This window comes from Neolamprologus multifasciatus, chromosome 7 (assembly GCF_963576455.1).
Source record: "Neolamprologus multifasciatus chromosome 7, fNeoMul1.2, whole genome shotgun sequence".
Lineage (NCBI taxonomy): Eukaryota > Metazoa > Chordata > Actinopteri > Cichliformes > Cichlidae > Neolamprologus > Neolamprologus multifasciatus.
In genome coordinates, this window is record NC_140445.1 from 12,566,343 (window position 1) to 12,587,863 (window position 21,521).

At 40.4% G+C, this 21,521-nt stretch overlaps 1 protein-coding gene and 1 long non-coding RNA gene across 2 annotated transcripts; both read left to right on the forward strand.

Moving 5' to 3' along the window:
* Positions 1-325: 325 nt before the first annotated feature.
* naa25 (N-alpha-acetyltransferase 25, NatB auxiliary subunit) lies at positions 326-20,218 on the forward strand. The gene is made up of 24 exons (XM_085167369.1): positions 326-459; positions 1,979-2,064; positions 8,481-8,619; positions 8,699-8,817; positions 8,940-9,014; positions 9,101-9,208; positions 9,559-9,637; positions 9,911-10,022; positions 10,167-10,256; positions 11,429-11,601; positions 11,695-11,807; positions 11,901-12,108; positions 12,585-12,674; positions 12,757-12,937; positions 14,918-15,017; positions 15,128-15,279; positions 15,363-15,488; positions 15,599-15,842; positions 16,668-16,791; positions 16,887-16,952; positions 17,037-17,134; positions 17,228-17,338; positions 17,463-17,603; positions 18,072-20,218. Exons 1-24 carry the CDS (start codon positions 402-404, stop codon positions 18,192-18,194), a joined length of 2,916 nt encoding a protein of 971 aa, XP_085023495.1. The 5' UTR covers positions 326-401; the 3' UTR covers positions 18,195-20,218.
* LOC146513873 (uncharacterized) lies at positions 2,071-6,980 on the forward strand. Its single transcript, XR_014875204.1, has 2 exons — positions 2,071-3,667; positions 5,441-6,980. It is a non-coding gene; the product is annotated as an uncharacterized LOC146513873 (long non-coding RNA).
* Positions 20,219-21,521: the final 1,303 nt, after the last annotated feature.

The window sequence follows — 21,521 nt, forward strand, 5'->3', positions numbered from 1 at the left end:
AATTATTAGTAAAATAGCCAGTCTTACTACAATTTGTGGCCCCGAATTAGCTTTGTTTTGAGTCACAGCCTAACCGTTTTTTTTTCTTTTACTTATTAGGTGATAAACACAGCTAAACAATATTTACAATTCTTTTTTATCTATCTGGATAGCGAAACATTTAATCTGCCACAAATACACGAACTATTCTAAAACTACTTTCCTTGGTTATGAAATAAATTTTTAATCGTTAGCAAGCTGTCTGTTTTGCATATTGTATTATTATAGGTTGAGACAGGTTTCATCCTGACAATAATGTACAATACTTTTGCGTTTTCAGCGAGAAATATAATCCTTTAGTCTTTCCTGAGGTCGCTTCGAATACGCATGCGTGAACATCTACTCAGCAGGTAAACTACACCATGGCGGCGAGAGGCCATGTGCAAGATCCAAACGACAGGAGGCTCAGACCTATATACGGTAAGTTTTCAATGGAAAGTTACACATTTCTTTGTGTGTGGAGGTTCGGTAAACATAGCTGTGGCCTGTCCTGGGGAATATGTTTAAACTAGAGGCTGCTGGAGTCGTGGGGCAGCGATGCGGCCCCTCCAGCTGCAGCCACGGACTCTGCTGCCCGCAGCGCCCAATGACAGTGCACCTTACCCGGTTTTCAACCAAGCCGGGGTAGAACACATCTCCAGTGTCGGGTCTCTGAATGAAACAGCCTGTCCCTTTTAAATCTATAGAGATTCTCGGTGGTGTTGTTGCAATGAAACGTGTGGACATTATTTGTCGTTCGGCTTGACTCGTTCTCAAAGTCGAAGTGCTTTCTCCTCTAGCGCTATTTAACAGCGTAGCTTAGCTTGCTAGTGTGTCAGCTAAGCTGCAGTCAATCAATAAGCTCCTGCACATGCTGCAGGTTGAGATAAAGAAAAGTTGTTCGTTGATGCAAGTTGGCTTCCTCTGTCTGACATACATTTCCCTTGCGATTAACGCCACTGTGACGCTTTAGTTGTTTTGTAGCAGACTGAAGGTTCCACTGTTAACTCCCAGCTAAATTTAGGTTCATAGTAGTTTAAGGACAATGCTTCAAGCTAACTCTAGCGGTTGAGATGTAATGCTTGCTAGCTAGCTAGCTGTCAGCTCGCGGACCGTTCAGTAACAGTGCTGATGAATAACGTAAATAATGGACTATTTGGTGTTGTTCCGTGAGGGGAAATTAAAACAGTTCACACCAGTTGAAGCTGTTTTAATTTCTTTTACTGCTAGTTTTGCACTGATGGAAGATAAACAGTATTTCAAGTCTACAAACCGAAAATACGCATTGTTTTATGTGTGTATACATGTCTGTGTGCGTGTGCGCGCGGGGGATTTTTGCGCCCCCCGCCCCCCCGTGTTACTTTGGGAGTGAAGCTTAAACTGTAATGCAGTTATTACAGTTTCACTGCAACTTAGAGCTGAAACTTGATCAATACCGGGTCTTAAGTACACCTCAGGGTTCCCCTGGTTTCTGTAGGATTTAGCAACTTTTCCCTCCTGTGATGGCAGTTTAAACCGAGAGAATAGACATGACATAATCACACTGCTGTCTGGAACGGTTAATTTTGGCACTCAGCTGTACTGAGGTATCTCTTGTCTATGTCTGAAGCCACATACTTTAACCATTCACTAAGATAAGCTGTATTTAATTATAGTGAAAGATTTACTGGCAGTTATTTTCATTATCTGTGGATCATCTTTACAGGTCAGTTAGACGTGAAAGCATCTGTAGCCCAGATTAATATGGTAAAATTTCAAATTTTGTTTAAACAGCATTCCAAACCCTTGAAAATACTATCCTGCTCTGCAACACGAACCCTGATAAGCCAGGCCCACTCTGATGTTTTTGCTTAGAAAACAGGGAAAAAAATGAATCCAAAACCAAAATAGTTTCTGAATTACTTTGTCAATCCCCCAAATAAATATTAAATAAAAGCGATGTTGTTCTTGTGCTTCCCAGATTACCTTGACAATGGCAATAACAAAATGGCGATACAGCAGGCAGATAAACTGCTGAAGAAACATAAGGACCTGCACTGTGCCAAGGTGGGTGACTAAATGACTGTTCATGCTGAAAGTGTTGAGCTCTGTTGGTGTTCTGTGAGGGTTCCTCCACTGTTGCAAGGAACCTGTACAGGTCTGTAGGTCAGTGGAGCTTATGTATTAAAAAACAGTATTTTTTATAAAATTTTAGTGTCAGTGCTCATCTGCTCTAATAATCACATTATTTGAAGTCCCAAAATATGAAGAGGGACGCATCAAGGTTTTGCTCAGGCTTGAATTTCAGTGCTAGTTACAGGTGTTGCAATAATCCAGTGGATTCATGCACATCTAGCACCTGTAAAGCAGAATATTCATGCACACTATTAGAGATTTGCAGCAGGACTGGACAGCTGTCTTAAAGTCACAGAATTAAAATAACGTCTGGACAACAGATCAGAGGTACACTTGTCAGTTCAGCATGTCTCAGGAGTAGGGCTGTGCCATTTTCCCAAACCGCTGTTTAGTTTGTCCCCTTTTTTTCTCTTCTTAATAAAGTGGGCATGGTCCAAAAGGCAGATTTGGGCCTCCATTATACTTATTTGCAGACAAAGCCTGCTGGAAACCTGATAGCTGAGTAGTCATACTTGTTATGCTTTTTTGAAGCCCCCGGTCTAGAGTGAATGTATATTTGTAATGTAAATTCTCGGAGCAGTCTGCACAATCACAAAAAACATTGATGTGGACACTCACACTTGCCGTCTAATGAGGATGAGCAAGGATGTAGAAAGTATTACGGTGTTAGTAAAAACTGAGTTTACTAATCTTGGGATTATAGACACTCTGGATTTTCAGTCCCACAATGATAGCTAACTCTCTCAGCTAACTCGGCTAACTCTCACTCTGGTAACACTTTAGATGTCCAACAGTTTGAAAATTTGAAGTTGACTTTCATCTCCGCTGCAGATCACCAAAATAAACTGTTTTACTGGTTTGATCTAGGGCTGGGCGATATGGTCTACTATCCATATCACGGTATAATTTGAAGCATGTGCGGTAACGATATATATCGCGATATATTTCTTTTCTTCTGTAGAACGTATTTTACACACTATAAGGCACACTTAAAATCCTTTAATTTTCTCAAAAATCGACAGTGTGCGCAGAAATCTGTCTTTAGTACGACTTTAGTAAGCTATGAAGGCGCACCGCTTGATGGATTGTCGGAGCATTACGGCTGCCGTAGTCGAGGGCCTTGCGGAGTAATCTGGGTCCAAAACTCTGTCAGCTTCAGGTCCCAAAGTCAAACGAACACTGCGGCATCTCTGAGAGTTAACAACAGTCTAAATTTTTTCATCTTTAATAAAATGATCAGTGTTGCTGCTTTACCAGGTGTAACAATTAAGTTTAACATCCAGACATCCATGAAAACAGAATTTATGAAATTCAACGGAGTTAGAAGTTAGCAGGAAGTTAGCTTGCTAGTTTCCACCTAAACATGATATAGCATGTTCTGACTGAGATTTCTGAAAAACTTAAAACGTACAGCTCTGCTGTCACTTCCAACATAAATGAAGACAGAAAACTAAACAGCAGTGACATTTGTAGGGTTACTAGGGACTAGCTCGTATATAATGATGTGCTACTTGATCGCTAGCAAAACAGCTATGTTAGCATACCAGGGCTCGCAAAATCGCTAGCCCGACGTCCCGGGGCTAGCGATTTTTCCAGTCGGGCTACCAAAATCTAACTCAGCCCTGCCCGTCGGGCTATCATAGGAAAATATATGTCAGTGCTTTTGCATTCTTTCGCCAATGTAGCTGAGTAATTATGTCATTGGCATCGATGAGCCACTGTCAATATGTGACATATTGAAATCGCGTTTGAATTTGCGCTTGCTTTTTGCTTTCATTTTCATTTTGCGATCGCGCGAACGGTGTATAGAGAGCGGCAGCACTGATTGGTGAGTGACGATTAATTGCGCACCAATTCCTCTGACATCGTCTTATCACTCATTAGCTTACTATTCAAACGCGACAAGTGAAATCTCTCACAACAAGCTTAAACATGTGAGAGGTTGAGTGCGCAAAGAATCGCTGATCATTATGTAAGTACGTGTGTAAAAGCAGCAGGATTTACGCTGGTATTTTAGTTCTGCAGAGCCAAATAAGACAGGTCAGGGTGAAGAAGGGGCAGCCAAAGAAAAGCCGATCACAAAACGGAAAAGATATGACAAATCGAGCCCGTTCTCACTCCCGAGGCGTAACATGGCGACGTTTTGTCACGTCCCGTGGCGTTCCTGAGGAACGCGAAAGGAGACTTTCGGCGTTCTTATGGTACGCGGCGGGTTATGGCTGAAATCCAGTGCAATGACGCTCCCGCGGTAATAGATGTTCCAGCCCTGTATTCCAGCCCTAACCATAAGCTTATCCCTAGCCCTAACCATAACCCTTTTCCTCACCTTAAACAGGACTTTAATGATGTTAAATAGCGTGTTTCTAAGCTATTTGAAGGAAAAGAGCGAACATGTGTAAATTGAGTCCATACGGTTCTCATATTTCCTCATTTTTCCGAGGTCGTCATTTAGGAACGTGGTGGGTAGCCGAAAACGTAATATGTTGACGATTTGTCACCTAGCCTAAAATGTTAGGCTTTGGGAGTGAGAAGATGTTGGACAAATCAGACTATGAGGCAAAAAGAAAGCGCAGCTTTTTTGGTTTCATGGACAAAAGAATTTCTGTGGCTGGAATATGATGAGCTAAATAACATAATGTTCTGCCAGGTGTGTTGTGAGTTTCATTTGATTTCTGAGTCGACAAGCGCCTTTGTTACTGGGACCAGTCATTTTAAGAAAGACCCCATCAGAACCCATGAGAAATGCAAGAAATGCATTATTGCCCAGTCTGCAGTATCTTTCCCAGAACAAACACCAATTGCAAAAAAACATACTACAAATAAACCAAGCACAACAAGAACTCCTGAAAAAGCTGTTTAGAACAGCGTGCTATATTGCAAAGAGTGAACTACCATTGGCAGAATTTAGCAGTCTTTGCAAACTTCAAAAAGCAAATGGCCTAGATCTTGGTTCCACTTACTTCTTACCCGTGACTTCAGTGAAAATTTCAGATTCAGGATCTGACACAGACTAATTCATGTTCTACACAGTTCTTACAAGTTCATAGAAATTTCTGTTCAATTAGAACCAAGTATTTGAGTTGATGGTTTTAATTGTTATACAGTTGTTGTGATTTGTATTTTAACAATTTTTTTGATTAATTTTTGTTTCCGTTACAATATTATACTTTAATGTATAATATTGTAAAGGAAACAAAACGTAAAAAAAAATTCTTTTTTTATTCGGGCTACTTAAATTTATTTTGGGCTACCAAAAACTGAAGAATGCCTGCCCGAAGGGCTACCAGAGATTTTGAAATTTTGCGAGCCTTGCATACCATTAGCACAGTGAAGCTGAAGGATGAACGCAAACTTTTTTCTACTCGATAAAAGTTAACGTGAGGGTTTCTGGTGGTTAGGGACAAATGCAATTGCATGGTAGGATGCTATAAACGGACCAAACTTCAGTTAGGAGAACAACTGAGATAATCCATCCACAATACGATGTTAGTCATTAATATACTGCAACAACTGCTGCAGCTGCGAGAGAATTCAGCATTAATGAATTAATGGTACGGAAGTGGAGGAAGCGCAGTTTTTGGCTTTCCCCATATTCCAAAAGTGCTTCGACTCTTTGCTATTACTGTCGCCTGGCATAATTTGCAGATGATGTTGTTTGCAGCTGCTACAATGCTTTCGACCAAAACAGGCGCAGCTTGATGACGTCATCAACATGCGCTATCACGATAGAGCAGTATAGTCAAAATCTCTACCGTTGGCCAAATTTATATTGTTTCTACCGTATACCGTTTATACCGCCCACCCTTAGATCCATGTTTATTTTCATCTACTCTCACTGTATTGCTACCAAGTTATAACAAAATAATTACTTTTTAATATAACATGTAAAAATTGGTAGGATTCCTGATCTTGGTAAGAAAGTTTTAAAACTGATAAATGACGACTGAGTAGGTCAGACTCATTAGTGACTTTTTCTTAAGTCTTAAGATATGGGACCTTAACTTTAAAAACAAGATGGGAATCTTGTTTTTAAAGTTAAGGTCCCATATCTTAAGACTTCGGGATATGTGTTATTGTTATTCCCTGTTCCCAGAATGTATATTACAAGTTTCAGCACTAAATACTAGGGCTGGGCTATATCATACCGTTCACGGTAATACCGGTGAACGATAGGAAAATGAAATATCGCGATAGAATATGCTTAAAACGCGCATGCGCAGTGCCTATGTTTACATACGCACATGGCGGTGACGCAGAATGAGAAGAGCGAAAGCGGATCGTTAAATGAAATGGATGAACCAGAATTGGTTTGTAAAAATGTTGCAACTTCAGTGGTGTGGAACTGGTTTAGCTTTCGTCCGTCAGATACACAACAAAGCACTATTTTTGGTAGAGCATGCTAGCGGGCCGTCGTTATTACCGTGTTGTTTGGAAAATACGGCACACTTAAAATCAATCATTTGATTTTTCTGAAAATCGACAGTGCCCCTTATAATCCCGTGTGCCTTATGTATGAATTCTGGTTGTGTTTACTGACCTCGAAATGATTTTATGTGGGACACGGCGCTCGAAAATCTGTCAAATGTTTTAGTACGACTTTGCTAAGCTACGAAGCCGCACCGCTTGATGGATTCTCGGAGCATTACGGCATCGTAAGCAGGAGCCTCGTGGAGTGATATGTACTGTGCTTCAACATAATATTACCGTATTGTGTGTGTATAACCTCTTTTTAAGTTTTGTGGATATTATACATGGTTATGCTGAGGATATGTTGGCCAATTTCCACTGGAAATGCCTTTTGGTTAAACTGTCAGCAAGGAATTTGCACTGTTGCATTTTTATATAACTTTAATGCACATAAAAAACAGCTGCTTGTTTAAGTGAAAATACATTGATGGGGTTTTTTGCACTAATAAAGTTGTGTAGTTGTAAAGTATTTTGTCTAGTCTCATTTATATTGTCAGTTATCGCAAATTTTCAAATGTATATCGTGATAAATATTTTTGGTCATATCGCCCTGCTCTACTAAATACCACACAATTTTTTGGACCATGCCTGAATACCCCAGTTTTTGTTTTTTTGTGTTTGTAGCTTTAAATGCTACTGCACTCGCCCCTTTCAGCAAGAGGTCTGTGAGTGACAGAGAAAGGCAGCCAATAGGAGCATTCAATAAAAATAAGATTGCTAAGGATGTAGCAGGTCTACATCCTTAGTCCACGAGACTCTGTTGGTTCTAACTCCTCAGTAATACTCTGTTGGTTACACAGAAGGCAGGAGACCCGATGGCCGAGCTTTTATTCTTGTTATATTCTTTTTGAAGTCCGCTTGGACACACAGTAACACACATCCAGTATTTGTGTGTTGGGTCAGCCCATCAAGTTTCCACATTGTTGTCCCTCAGCATTGTTTTTCTCCAGAGCTCGTGTGTGTGTGTGTGTGTGTGTGTGTGTGTGTGTGTGTGTGTGTGTGTGTGTTTTATATGATCAAACGACTTCTGTATGTCCAAGGTGTGACAATGGTATCCAGTCATAATCACAGTCTCATCTCAAAATTATTTTCTAAAACAACAAAAGCATAAAGATGTTGGCATTCGCTATTTTTTTGCAGCCTGTAGCAAAGTAACAGTTAAAGCCATTTCACACCGCTGCAAAAAAGCAACAGGAAATTCAGATAACATATATAAACACTAAACGCTTTGCTTTTTAGTTGAAAACTCACCGTGAAAAAAAAATGAAGTCAGCATCAGGCAATCATGAGAAGGTCCTGATGTTTCTTAAAAAAGAAAAGGAAGAGTCTCATTCTGGGTTGATCCAATTCCCAAGTGAAGCCAGAAGCTGGGAGAATTTCCAGGTTTCATCCTGGAGTTGAAGCTGTATCACCATCACTTATATTACACTGCCTCCATCAATGAAAGAGCTCTCTGCAGTCAGATGGGCCATTCCCAGACTGCAAGCAATCAGCCAATCATCAGCCAAAGTGGCAGAGTATCATTGCAATACTGTAAATTCATGCTTAAGGCACACTGTACACTGAACTACAGGTGGGCCACTGCTGCAGTGTTACAGGTGGAGCTCTAAAATGATCAAGACAGCAGAAATGTAATTTGTTTATTAAACTGTTTTTGACATCAGAAGGTTTTCGGTTCTTAGTGCATCCTTGTCTTTGGAACTGTCTTGTTGAAAACCTTTGTTTGGGTTGCCATTGTGCTTCTAGCTCTAACTGAAAACCTCTGCAAAGGCTTGCCATTTTATTCGTGCCAATGAAATCTGTAATGTTTATCTTTTTCTTTTTTTTTGCCTTTTCCTTCTCATTCAGTTTTATAACTCAGTCTTTTCTGCTTCCTCCAGGTCCTGAAGGCGATTGGCCTTCAGAGGACTGGAAAGCAGGATGAAGCTTTCACTTTAGCCCAGGAAGTGGCCACTCTCGAGCCCACTGATGACAACTCGCTTCAGGCTCTGACTATACTGTACAGAGAGATGCATCGTCGTGAGTATATATGCGCACACATGAAAGCTGGTATTAACATTGGATGACTGAAAATTGAATATGTGTGTGTTGTCCACAGCTGAGTTGGTCACCAAGCTGTATGAGGCTGCAGTGAAGAAGGTTCCTCTAAGCGAGGAGTATCACTCTCACCTCTTCATGGCGTACGCTCGTGTGGGAGAATACAAAAAGATGCAGCAGGTGAGACAGCTCAAAAAGAGCACATATGAGCAACAAGCAGGTTTATGGGCTCCCCTGAAAATGAATTCAATTGATTTAGAAGCAGAATTAATGTATTAATGGCTACATCCTCCTATTTACAGGCAGGAATGGCCTTGTATAAAATTGTCCCGAAGAATCCCTATTACTTTTGGTCGGTCATGAGTCTTGTGATGCAGGTACAGAAAAGCTTTTATAACATGAGTGCTGAAATATTAGAATGATTGGTAACAGACAGTAAAAGTACTGTGTGCTTGTTTCTAAGGCAATCTCAGCCCAAGATGAAAAGTTGGCTCAGACCATGTTCCTGCCTCTGGCTGAACGCATGGTGGAAAAAATGGTCAAGGAGGAAAAGATTGAAGCTGAAGCAGAAGTGAGTATGTTGGCTTTATGACTTCAGTGTTATGACAATGGAAACCAACTTAAATGGACAGCAGGATTCTGGCAAAATCCCAGTTACTCAACTTGTTTTTTAAAATTCAGAATTTCCTTTGGATTTTCATTAACAGCTGAGAGAGTCTTATATTTTAAGTTACAGTAGTCATGTTGGCATTAAAAAGACTTTTAGTGAATGAAACCCATGGCATATTAATTGCCAGAAAAAAAAACCCTGAATTCTGCACTTTAGTGTTAACTGCTCATTACACATGTTTAAGATGAAAATACAAATGTTAGAATATTGCACAGTCTTTACTTTTTCACTTTAACTTTTGTGTTCTGTAGGTGCAACTGTATTTTATGATCCTAGAACGCTTGGGGAAATGTGTAGAGGCCCTTGAAGTGATCCGGGGCCCACTTGGGGGTAGGTAGATCCCCACACACACTCACAAACACACACACTTTCTTAAATTGACCATGTGACATTAACACTTTGAAATAGTATCAGTCATGTTTGGCAGGAAGAAGTAAAAGTTATTTATATTTAAAGTAAGCTGTAGTGAGTACATAAAGTGTTAAACAGCATTCTCAATAAAATAACAGGGATAGTTTGAAGTAATGTGGCACGCATGGCTTATAAATCTGATGCTGTGCATTCTGAAATTCCTCTTCAGCTAATACTTGTATTTTTGCACAGAGAAGCTGACCAGTGAGCTGCAGAGCAGAGAAAACAAATGTATGATGCTGTACAAGCGACTGCAACGCTGGCCAGAGTGCAACGCTTTGGCCCACAAACTGCTACTTAAAAAGTGAGTGAGCTTTTATCTTAACAGTGCACAAGCTGTCCAAGACCAATAACTGATCAGAACATGGCATCAGTCGATGCACATCACTTCTGATGGAGTACAGATATCAGCCAACAACAACAACCAAAAAAATGTGTTTCTTTGCAGTCCTGATGATTGGCAGTTCTACCCGGCTTACTTTGACTCTCTCTTTCACTTGGTGGATCAGTCGTGGAGCCCGCCAGAAGAAGGCGAACAGTGAGTACACAGGTGTTTGAGTTTGAATGCATAAAGATTTTCATCTGTGTGAACTCTGCATCTGTTCCCTTACTTTAACAAAACCCACACATGATGGTTAAATAAGGTTGGGCAATTCGGTTTTCCAACCAAAAATCGTCAGTCCAATAACCAACGATTATTGGACGGAATATATTTGCGCATGCGCTGACTTTTTGATGGGAGGAGCAGTATAATCATGCACGGACTGATTTGTGCGTTTAGAACTTGTAAGTCTGGTTTGGAAGGAATATTTAATTTAATATTTAATAATTATTTAATAATTTACTTTCTTTTCTTGTTTGTTTCAGTATTAATATAGCTACTTTTTGTATTGTTCATTTATATATTTGAGATGCGCCAAATCGCACAAAAGACTTAACATTACGTTGGAGGTTTTTTGTTTTGTTTTTTATGTTATGAAAGAGACATTTTGATTTTTAACTTTTTAATTTTTGTTGTTTGATCGAGTGTGTAAGACAGATAAACACTGGAACAGCCTGTAAACACTGTTATCGTGGAAAAAGGAAGCCAGTTTCTCTTTCTTTCCCTCCCCACCATTGTGGTTTTTTTATTTAAATAAAATATTTTTGTGTTTTTCTGTACATAGGCTACTGCCTTTCTTTCTGTCTGTTGTGAGCTGGAGTAAATGAATCGCTGCATTTGAGTGCACTCTGAGGAGGGTGCATCTGTTCGCAGCTGCTTCTCTTAGCTTCAACCAACATTATCAGCAAACTTACCCATGTGCAAATAAATAAATAAATAAATCACTCTTGTAAAAACGATCAACGGAAAGCTGAGCCTATCGTCGATATATTCGTCTAATCGCCCAACCTTGTGGTTAAAAGTCCCTTCACTAAGGTATTCCTCCTATTTAACCTTAAAAATCCCTACTAGTTGCTGAAAGCCATGTGTTAATTATTAAATGAATTATTAATTTAAAAAATACACACATCCTTCAGCAAGACAAACAAGACGTGGAACACCTTGTGTCTATGACCGTCTGCTGTGCTGTTCTCCAAGCTTTATAGAGGATATTTTTTTCCAAATTAGACATTATATAATATTATATATGTCCAATTTATCTCTTATTTCTCATAATATTATATCTTGTCCACTCTGAAGTTGTTGTTTTTTTTCTGTCCATCCTGTAGCTGTTCAGAGGGTTCAGTACATCACACTGTGGTTGAGGTGGTGAGGTTCGTGGAGGAGAGGATTAAGGGGGAGGACAGCAAAGAGTCCCGCTCACTCAGAGGACCTTACTTGGCTCGTCTTGAATTAATGCACAGACTGAGAGAAAGAGGCTGTCCTGAGGAAAGCCTGCTAGGTAAAACACATACACACACATATACTGAATAAGCATGTATTTATGTATGTCCTGTTGCCTCAGTCTGACAGTCTGTTGGTTGGCCATAAATAGGTGAGCCTTTAGAGTTAATGGTGCAATTCTTCAACAAGTTTGGAGACAAGCCCTGCTGCATCACTGACCTAAAAATATACCTACACCTGCTGTCTCCTGAGCAGCACGTTCAGGTGAGAGAAAGTTAAAGCAGAACTGTGGAACTGCCTCTTGCAGAATGAAAAGCGTGGTCGTGAAACACATTTCTGTCTTTAAATTCTTTTTAGTTCATTAATCATCTTAGTGAGGCAGTTCCACTGGGCAACCAGGAAGAGGAAGGATTTGCTTTTCCAGAGGACACCAAAGCGCTGCAGAGGCATTTGTGTGTGTGTCAGCTGAGCCGCGCACTAGGGCTGCATCATTCCCTCGACGTGGATGGCAAACTACATCTTATCACAGAGCTTAAGGCTCACTATCATCATGGGCTTAAGTTTGGTGAGAGCAACATTTTTATTCACTCTTAGACCCATAAGATTGACATTCATTCAGGATCATCAGATTTTCCACAGCCAAGAGGTGTGAAATCTTGTCGTGGAGCCAGGCAGATTTATGGTTAGCTAATAAGGTGAAGGTAAAAATGCTCATCTTGAAGTTTCAGATAGTAGGTCTTCACTAACCGGTAGGTGACATCACAGTGGCTTTGTCTGTCTTTTATATACAACGTGTACCACTTGGGTATTGGCTTCATTTTTTCATTTTCATTTTTACAGACAAGCATACTTTTCTTGGTCATATTTGGCATGTTTTTTAAGATATAAAGGAGACTTTGTTGGACGTTTGCAGTCAACATTCTAAGAATTGTAGGGTAGGGTGACTTTACTGTACAAGAACTGAACACTTTTAAAGATTTTTGTTGTGTTCCTTGTGCATGTTTTTGTTTGTTCTGACTTCTTGGTCTCTCTGTTCAACAGGAAAGAACGCTCTAAAGACGGAGCTGCAGTTTTCTGATATGTATTGTCTCATGGCCGCTCATGTATACATTGACTTATGGACAGAGACCGGTGAGTTTTTCTTTTTCAGTGCAGAACTTCCTGTCTCTCAGTAATGTGATGTGTCTAAATGTGTGTATCTGTATGCCTGTAGGAGATGAGGACATGATGTGGCAGTGTTTGGGTCTCCTCCAGGAGGGACTATATCACAGTCCTTCCAACGCCCAGTTCAAGCTGCTGTTACTGCTCCTGTACTGTCGACTGGGGGCGTTTGAGCCTGTAGTGGACCTTTACTCAAGCCTGGATGCCAAGCATGTACAGCATGACACCATAGGGTCAGTACAGAACATGTTTCTGTGGTGAAACATGGAAAGAAAGCAGATTTCTCGTCACACAACACTTTGTTGCCGATGGTTGGTCGCTCCTTGGCGTTCTAGGCTCTGGTTGCATAGTTAACTATCTATCTAACATGTCTGCTACCATGTCATATGTCGGTCAGCAGCATACTTCACTTTAATTGGTAGTTGCTTCAATCGTTTGCAACATTACATCTATAGTATTCCTTAAGTTAGGAAACTGACTTCAATTCAATTTTATATAAAATAAAATTGAATCAATTGAATCAAATGTAAAGTTGGAGTAGGGCTGCCACGATTAGTCGACTAGTCACAACTACGTTGACTATCAAAATCGTCGACGACTAATTTAATAGTCGACACGTCGTTTGAAGCTTTGTAAGATCCCAAAAGACGTAGGAATAAGTAGGATTTAAGAGTGTAATAACGGACTGAAACAGAAGATGACAGCACTGCATGTACAAGGATGCCAGCTGCCGTTAAATCCCCAAAGAAGAAGAAGCTGTGTCCGGTATCGTAGCTGTGTCCAAATTCAGGACCCGTATCCCCTTGTGCCCGCATTTGTAGGCCGATTACGTTACAGCGACACGACAAAGACTGTCCAAATTCGAAGACTCTGACAAATGCGGCCGACAAATGCACCCTTCGTTTCCCCAGATTTGAAGGATGGGTCGGGTGTATACTTCGTGGCCCGACCTATCCCGGAATTCCTGCTCAGTTTCCAACAATGGTGGCATCTAGTTAGTTTTAATATCACTCTTATTATTCTTTCTGGGTCACAAAATAAATGTTTAACATATTTTCAGGCGAGAATGTAGCTGTGTAAACTTCAAATATCTGTTCAGTTTATCAAGACACCACATATTTTCAAAAGCGCTCCGACGTTTTCGGAGACGTCTGTTACCCACCAGCTCGATAGCTAGCCGGGGTTCAAGGCTCACTAGAGCCGGTAAGAACACCGGACTCCCGGCAAATCGTTTTCAAACCCACCCCCGTCTTTCGCTACTCAGGTTAAACATGATATATAAGTCACTTAGATAACTTAAAAATGTTATTGTTTGGCTTTTTTCAGTATTTTATTTGTTCCTGAGTAAATCTGTTTGGCTGAGAGTTATAAGTTATAGTTTTTAGACAGCTGAATAAACGTCAAGCAGACGGCTGATTATCAGAAGTGTGAGATGCTCGAGGATATACTCTGGTGTCCTGTTATATTTTAGATAGCAAGGAGCAGACGGCTGAGTTTATTAAACTCCACCGAAACAATCTACAAATTTCATTAAAATTTAATGAACTATCATCTTGTTTTTATTTTTAGTTAGCACATACCTTAAACACTTAAAGCTGTAAGCTAAGGATGGTTATATAAGAGCAGATACATGCTGGTGCAATAAGTTGTACATTTTACATCCAATGGATGCATGATCTGATTAGTCGACTAATTGCAAAAATAATCGGTGACTAGTCGACTATCAAAATAATCGTTTGTGGCAGCCCTAATTTGGAGTAAAATGGGCGACCGTGGCTCAGTGGGTTGGGAAGCGTATCTGTAACCGGAAGGTCGCTGGTTCGATCCTCGGGTTCTCTGTCCCGGTCGTTGTGTCCTTGGGCAAGACATTTTACTCTACCGCCTACTGTTGGCCAGAGGGGCCGATGGCGCGATATGGCAGCCTCGCTTCTGTCAGTCTGCCCCAGGGCAGCTGTGGCTACAACCATAGCTTGCCTCCACCAGTATGCGAATGTGAGAGTGAATGAATAGTGGAATTGTAAAGCGCTTTGGGTGCCTTGAAAAGCGCTATATAAATCCAATCCATTATTAAAAGAATGTTCGGACTAATTTTGTACTTCGGATGAATGTGTCCTTGCCCTCATCAGAATCAGAATACCTTATTAATCCCCAAGGAAATTATCTGAGCTTTGACTCAGATACTTTAATTAAAAACATCTTTTTAATTTTTGCAGTTTTCTGTTAACGCGCTATGCTGAGTCACTGGGTCAGTTTGCTGCAGCCTCCCAGTCCTGTAATTTCTCCCTCAGGTTTTTCCACTCGAACCAGAAAGATGTAAGTCTATCCCTCTTTGTGATTTAACTGCAGAGACTTTTACTGGATCTCCTGCTCTTACGTTACCTTCCTTATTTATCTCTCCTTTGCCTCTGTCTTCTTTCCACCAGACCTCAGAGTATATCATCCAGGCATATAAGTATGGAGCGTTTGAGAAAATCCCAGAGTTCATTGCTCTCAGAAACAGGTTAAACCAGTCGCTGCACTTTGCCCAGGTCCGCACTGAGAGGATGCTGCTCGACCTCTTCCTTGAGGCTGATATGTAAGAATATTCACAATAATTTACATCAACTTGTGGATTTCTATCTATAGTTGATTGTGATGTTGTATTTTTCTGTTTTGCAGTGTCTTGAGTCTGGAAGAGAGTGTGAAGGCCATGTCTTTGTCTGCAGAGGAGGATGACATCCCCTGGGATAGTATGAGGGACAACAGAGACCTAACTGTTTTTACGTGCTGGGATCCTAAAGACAGGTATAGTCCTTTTTTTTTGGGGGGGGGGGGGGGGGGGTTGTTTGGTTACAGAGACGCTGGTACTCACTCACAGTCTCCAATCCAACCCTGTGCTACTCTTTTGTTTACAGACAGCTAACAGATGAACACAGACGTCAGTCTCTAGAGGAAGAGTCCATGTGGCTCAGAATACGTTCTCTAACGCTTCGCCTCCTCGCCTCATTGGCTGCATTGGCATATATGCCCTCACAGCAAAACTCTGCGATATCCAATGAGAACGGAGTGGGAGACAAGACCTCAATTCTCAGCAGCCTGCTCTCCCAGCTGAACCAGACTCTACAGACAGCAGCTCAGATGGCAGAAAAACACATACAGGTGCACACAAACAAGCAAGTCTCTGTTATTGTAGCATCTTTACCGTTTAGTATAAAGTGCCTTGAGGCGACTGTATTATTTTATACTACACAAATACATTTGAGTTGAAGTCAACCTCACTGACTCCTTTGTCCCATATACAAAGGCTCACTTCACAGCAATACATGAAAGAGAAGGCAAAGAGTGATTATTTTCTTTATTTATTGTTTTTAAACATGAAAGGTGATGGCATATGCATTCTAACGAATTTGAAGGATTTTTCTTTTAGACACATAAAAGTCTGAATCTCAACTGTCTATTTCTTAGTCCACACATTTGCCCAGAAAATGCATCACTGATTGCACAAAAGGAATTCTATTCTCCAGAAAGGAGCCAGTGCATTAGTCTAGAGTTGTCCGATTTGAGTTTTAAAATCGTGACTGTTGTGACTGCAACTAACAGTTTATTTTTAGATTCAAGAATCAAACAATACAAAGGCACAATATTTCAACAAGAAATCTCCTCCAGCTGGTTAGTGTGTGTGTGGTGATGGTGTGCTCACCGTGTCCCAGTCAGCAGTGAAACGATCTTAAACGGAAACTCTTTGATCAGGAATACACCTTATGATCTTTTAATTATTGTCATGTATCAATTTTAACATCCTCCCCAAATGTATTGGATCCATGTTGCACAGGGTAACTGGAATTAACCTAATTTACACCAACATCAAGTGGTCAGATGAGAGTTTCGACCAAATCTCTACGTCATCCATATTTTCACATGACGTTTGCTGTACATTTGCGCGGACTGGAGTGCTTTGCCTTAATGGTGATGTTGTTATTCCAGTATCCAATCCTGGGACCACCCTCAACCCGTCTGGTCCTAGCTTTGTCCAGTGGAAGCTGTCAGTGTCAGGCTGCAGCCCTGCAGTTGTCTGTCCACCTACATGAGCTCGAGACGGCTGGACTTGGTAAGAAGAGACAATGGTAACATGAAGACTAACAAACTAATTGGATTTAGCCTGATGATTTTCTTCTCTCCACTCCTCCTTATTTACCCTCCTAGATGGGTCATCCGAGCTTCAGACACAGATCTGTAACGGTTTCAAATCAATAGTAGTTCAGCTTCAAGGTGAGTCACTAGATGGTTTTCTTTATCAAAAATAAACATTGTTGCACATCTGGGATGCTTCATGTTTTCCTCCTCTGTCCACAGAAATCCTGAATAAATGCAAAGGAGATTTATTGGAAATGAAAGAAGGCAAATTAAAAACCCAGCCGTCCTTATTAGAAAACCTAGTCTTCTTTGTTGAGGTGAAACATCTGAGTTTCTACACACACAGTTTACAACTTATTTTCTACCAAATCTCATGCTGTCTATAATATGCACCACTTTATTTTGCTCAGACCGTGTGCATAGTTCTGTGGATGGCTAGTTACTGTGCCAAGATCCTTCGACCACTGAAGACTAGTTTACAGAAAAAGAAAAAGAAGAAAAAGGATGCAAACACAGCTCTGGTACAGTTGCCCCTTTCACTCCTTCCATTTTTAGGTGTACTGTATCTGCATATGGACTCATAAACAATACTCTGCTGTCCACCTACTTGCCCTGAACACTGTTGTTGTGTCTTTTCTTTTCCAGCCAGTGGTGATGTGTGGCTTCCAGGAGCTGACAGGGAATTTGCAAGACCTGCTGACACAGGCCATGGAGCATATAAAGGGCCAAGAGACTGCCATGACATCACTTAAATTGTCCACTTTAACCTTGGAAGGATACACACAGGTTAGTGCAGAGAAAAATATGTTTTTGTTCTGTTTTTGTTTTTTAAATAGAAACAAACACAGGTTTGGTAGCTGACAAAATCTCCAGCCTGTCCCAGCTGCCATAGGACGAGAGGAAGGATACTCCCTGGATAGTTTGTCACAGGGCTAACACAGATAATTATTCACTCACATTCATACCTATGGGCAATTTAGAAGACCATGGGTGGAAGCCGGAATACCCGGACAGAAACGACACACACAGAAAGGCCCCGCCCATATGGTGGATTCAAACCCAGGACCTTCTTGCCTGAAACTACTAATCATTAGATATTTTCTATTAGGATTGAATTTATACCTTAATTTGCAGAAAGACATAACAGGGTTTGGATATTACAGATCTTAAATCTTTTAAGCCTCAAATCCAAAGTTTAACTGTAGTATCTCCCACCCGGCTGTGAGGTTTCACCTCCTCTTTCATGTGTTTCAGGAGGAAGTGTCGTTTACGAAAGCTGCTACGGATAAGGTGCAGTGCAGTTACCTCCGCTCCCTACAGGAGGTGGGAGATCTGCTCAAGAAGAGAACAGAAACTATAAAGAACCTCAAGATATGAACGCCATCACGCATGTCCAGAATAACTCGCCCTCAACCATCACCCCTAAATGCCCCACACCACCATCTACTGTCAGCCCACCAGCTATCCTACAAATCCTTCCCTCTTCACTGATGATGAAAGTTCTTGGGCCTCCCATGTTCTCAGTCATTTCTGACCTTGAAATTCTCATTCGGCGTTTGTGAGTTTTTGATGGGTTTTTTTTCTTTCAACACACACCTCTGGAACACTTGCAACTGTTATAGCACATAAGCTTGTAATTAAATTCATGAATTTATACAACAGTTCTAAGTAAAAATGAGGAAAAGAGACGTGTGTGTGTATATATATATATATATATATATATATATATATATATATATATATATATATATATATATATATATATATATATATATATATATATGAGATTAGTGAATACGCAGTTTTACAACAGCTAATCTAATAAAATATTGTACATAATAAAGAGCAACAACCACAACTCCGTGACTAAATGAGAATATAAGACACAATAAACCACTATGTGTGTTGGTCAGTTATGTTTCCTTTTTTATTATTTTTGACTTTATTATTTTCTGGTGAGTTCCAAAAAAAGAAAAACGCAGTTGAAGGATTGCTTTTCCAGCACATTGGAGAGCAAATGGGCACAATTTTGCAATGAACTCATGAACTCTTTGTAACTTTTTGGATGCCTGACCGCCTGCAGGAAGCCTTCAGACTGATGTTTCCCCATACACAAATTATTGTCATCGTCCTTTAAAAAAAAAAAAAAAGAATTCCTTTGCTTCGTGTACCCTGTGTGCGTGTATGTGGCTTTAGCACTAAAAGTGGAACCACCTCTGTAGTTGCAGTATTACAAAGAGCAATGTTGGAATGAGTTAGATAACCAGGGTTGGGTTTTTTTCTTTTTTGAGGAGGTTATTGTCTGCCGCTCTTTTTTTGTTTGTTTGTTTGTTTGTTTTTTAATACTAGTGGCACCATTAGTGGAAGCGGTGCTTGTAAACACGGTCTTGTGGAATCAGGTTGTTCCAGCACAAAGAAGAAATCAGGCTTCAGAACTTTTAGAGACAGGAATGATTAGAATTATTTAAGAGACCATCTATGACTATCATAACATGAATGTTCACCAAAAACATGCTTTCTGTTGAGGCTGCGAATATGCAACTGCTTGAATTTGCGTTGCTGAAGGAAAAAGAAAAAGTGACAGTTATAAAGATAAATGCAAAGGAGGCTGTGACTAGACTGGATATACTGACACTCATGTTCATACTAGACCAGATTATATGTCCAGCCAATATGCAGCTTCATAGTAACTGTCCTGGGACAACTCTTCTGTCTCAGGTGTGTTTCACAGGCAGACATTGGACCTAATTGTAAATAGCTGAGGCAGCCTTTTTTTGAAGTACTGTTTGTGAGCCAGGACTTTAGTGTGTTTTTAAAAGCAGGTGCAGTAGATGCTATGAGATTTGTCCTGTGTTAACGGTTTTGTCATTCCCGCTTTATTCCCTCATCTTCCTTCCTCCCCCTACTAAAAGACTCGTGAACCAAAATGGTGTCATCAGCTGCTGCATCTTCCCAATTTGTGCAAAATTAGCATCTTGTGCTGTCATCAGTAAACAGGAGGTGGAGGAAAGAAGCAAATGGAGGCATAGTTTACAAATACCAAGGGGCACTGATGGCACTGCAGGTTGTGTGCAGTTTTATTTATACTGTTGTAAGAATTTGGCACAGCAATGTGAATATGTGAGTAAATGACAAACTCTTCCCCTTCCTGTTAGTCCTGAATATGCATTCAGTGGCATACACATCTGCTAATAAATGCTTTTTTTCCCTTTTTTTTCTTTAAAGAGTCGAGCCCATCTGTTTGAGTGGTTGGACAGAAGGTGTCTGTGATCTGATTACATGTGTTGAGAATAATGGTTGACAATCTGGAGTGTCATCTTGCCACCCTCTTTTGTTAGAAAATGGAAAACAGAAACACTGGAATGTCAAAGCTTTTTTAAAATAAAACAAGGTAAATGTGAGGATTTTGCTGTATTTTATGTTTTTGTTATTATCAACACTAGGAAAAGGAAAAGTCTGCTTTAGATTTGGACAACTTTTCTAAATTGTAGTCCTACAGATATCTCCACAGATGCTGTTTAACAGGACCAGCCAACCAGAAGAAGTTAGCTTTAAAAGGAGGGGAGCTACACCAGCTTATTTCAGACACAATGAACTGAAACTTTGGAAATAAGCTCAAAATACAAGTACAGACAATTGATGTTATTTAGTTAGTCAGTCCATGGTGATTAAACCCAAATCATGAAGTTCTCCTATACACAGGCAACAGTCAGCTTGGATGAAACACTGGGAACAGAAAATAATTTTTAAACAAATTATAAGAACCACTCACACAAAGGACCTCAAACCCAGGATGAAGAGTGTAATGGAAAAGTTTGTATGACACAAGATGATGAACAAAACTGGAGAGAAGGTAGAAAACCCACTGTGGTGACACCTTAAAGGGAGCAGCCAAAATAAGATGATGAACATCCGAGAGTGTGGAGACAGAGAACGTGGCATTTGAACTCCATATCAGCTATCAGTATTTAAAATGAAGATGATGGAAATTTTGGGGGCCTTTTGGTTGGTGGAAGATATTAAGAACATTTCAAGGTAAAATTGAATATTCCTATTGTGGCGGGCATATATATTATTCAGAAGTCACTAAGGAGGTTCTGAGGCAGGTTTTATCTGAAGACCAGCATATGTGTTTACTTGTCAAAGGTTTCTTGTAAGGAAATAAAAGACTGCTCTATAATGAGAATGCACTTCAGTCATGAGTGAGTCAGTCGTAAAAATGTCAATGTGCTACGACAAAGGGAGAAATAATGTGGGACAGGGGCGATTCTAGGATCAGAGCTTTGGGGGTGCTGAGCACCCAGAGAGCTGCCCAGCCAGGCAAGATAAACCTGTCTCTGTCAGTCCCTGCATCCTTAAATGTTGTCCCGAGTTCTCTCTGACTGTCACTTTGATGCATTTAAACCCCTGTTCCTCCCTGTCCTCATCGTCTGTTGTCTTCGTCTCCGTTATCAGTCAGCATCTGCTTCTCTTTACAGCTCCTCACTCCACCAGGCTGTTTGTCACTGATAGTGTGCAAATGTGATGTACGTACTGCGGCAGTCATACAGACAACTGGACGGTCCAAACGTTGGCTGACCTATTACTGGCTGAGGTTTTAGTAGAGTTGTGGCTGAACCACATAAAAATATATCATTAATTTTAATCTCCCCGATCAATGATAATGTTATGTTGGAATGTTGTTAAAGAGGGTCAAAATGTTTC

Coding starts and splice junctions, on each gene's coding strand:
- naa25 (XM_085167369.1), top strand. CDS start 402: ATGGCGGCGAGAGGCCATGTGCAAGATCCAAACGACAGGAGGCTCAGA. Junction 8,818..8,939: donor AATACAAAAAGATGCAGCAG/GTGAGACAGCTC, acceptor TCCTATTTACAG/GCAGGAATGGCCTTGTATAA. Junction 15,280..15,362: donor CTCTTCCTTGAGGCTGATAT/GTAAGAATATTC, acceptor TCTGTTTTGCAG/TGTCTTGAGTCTGGAAGAGA.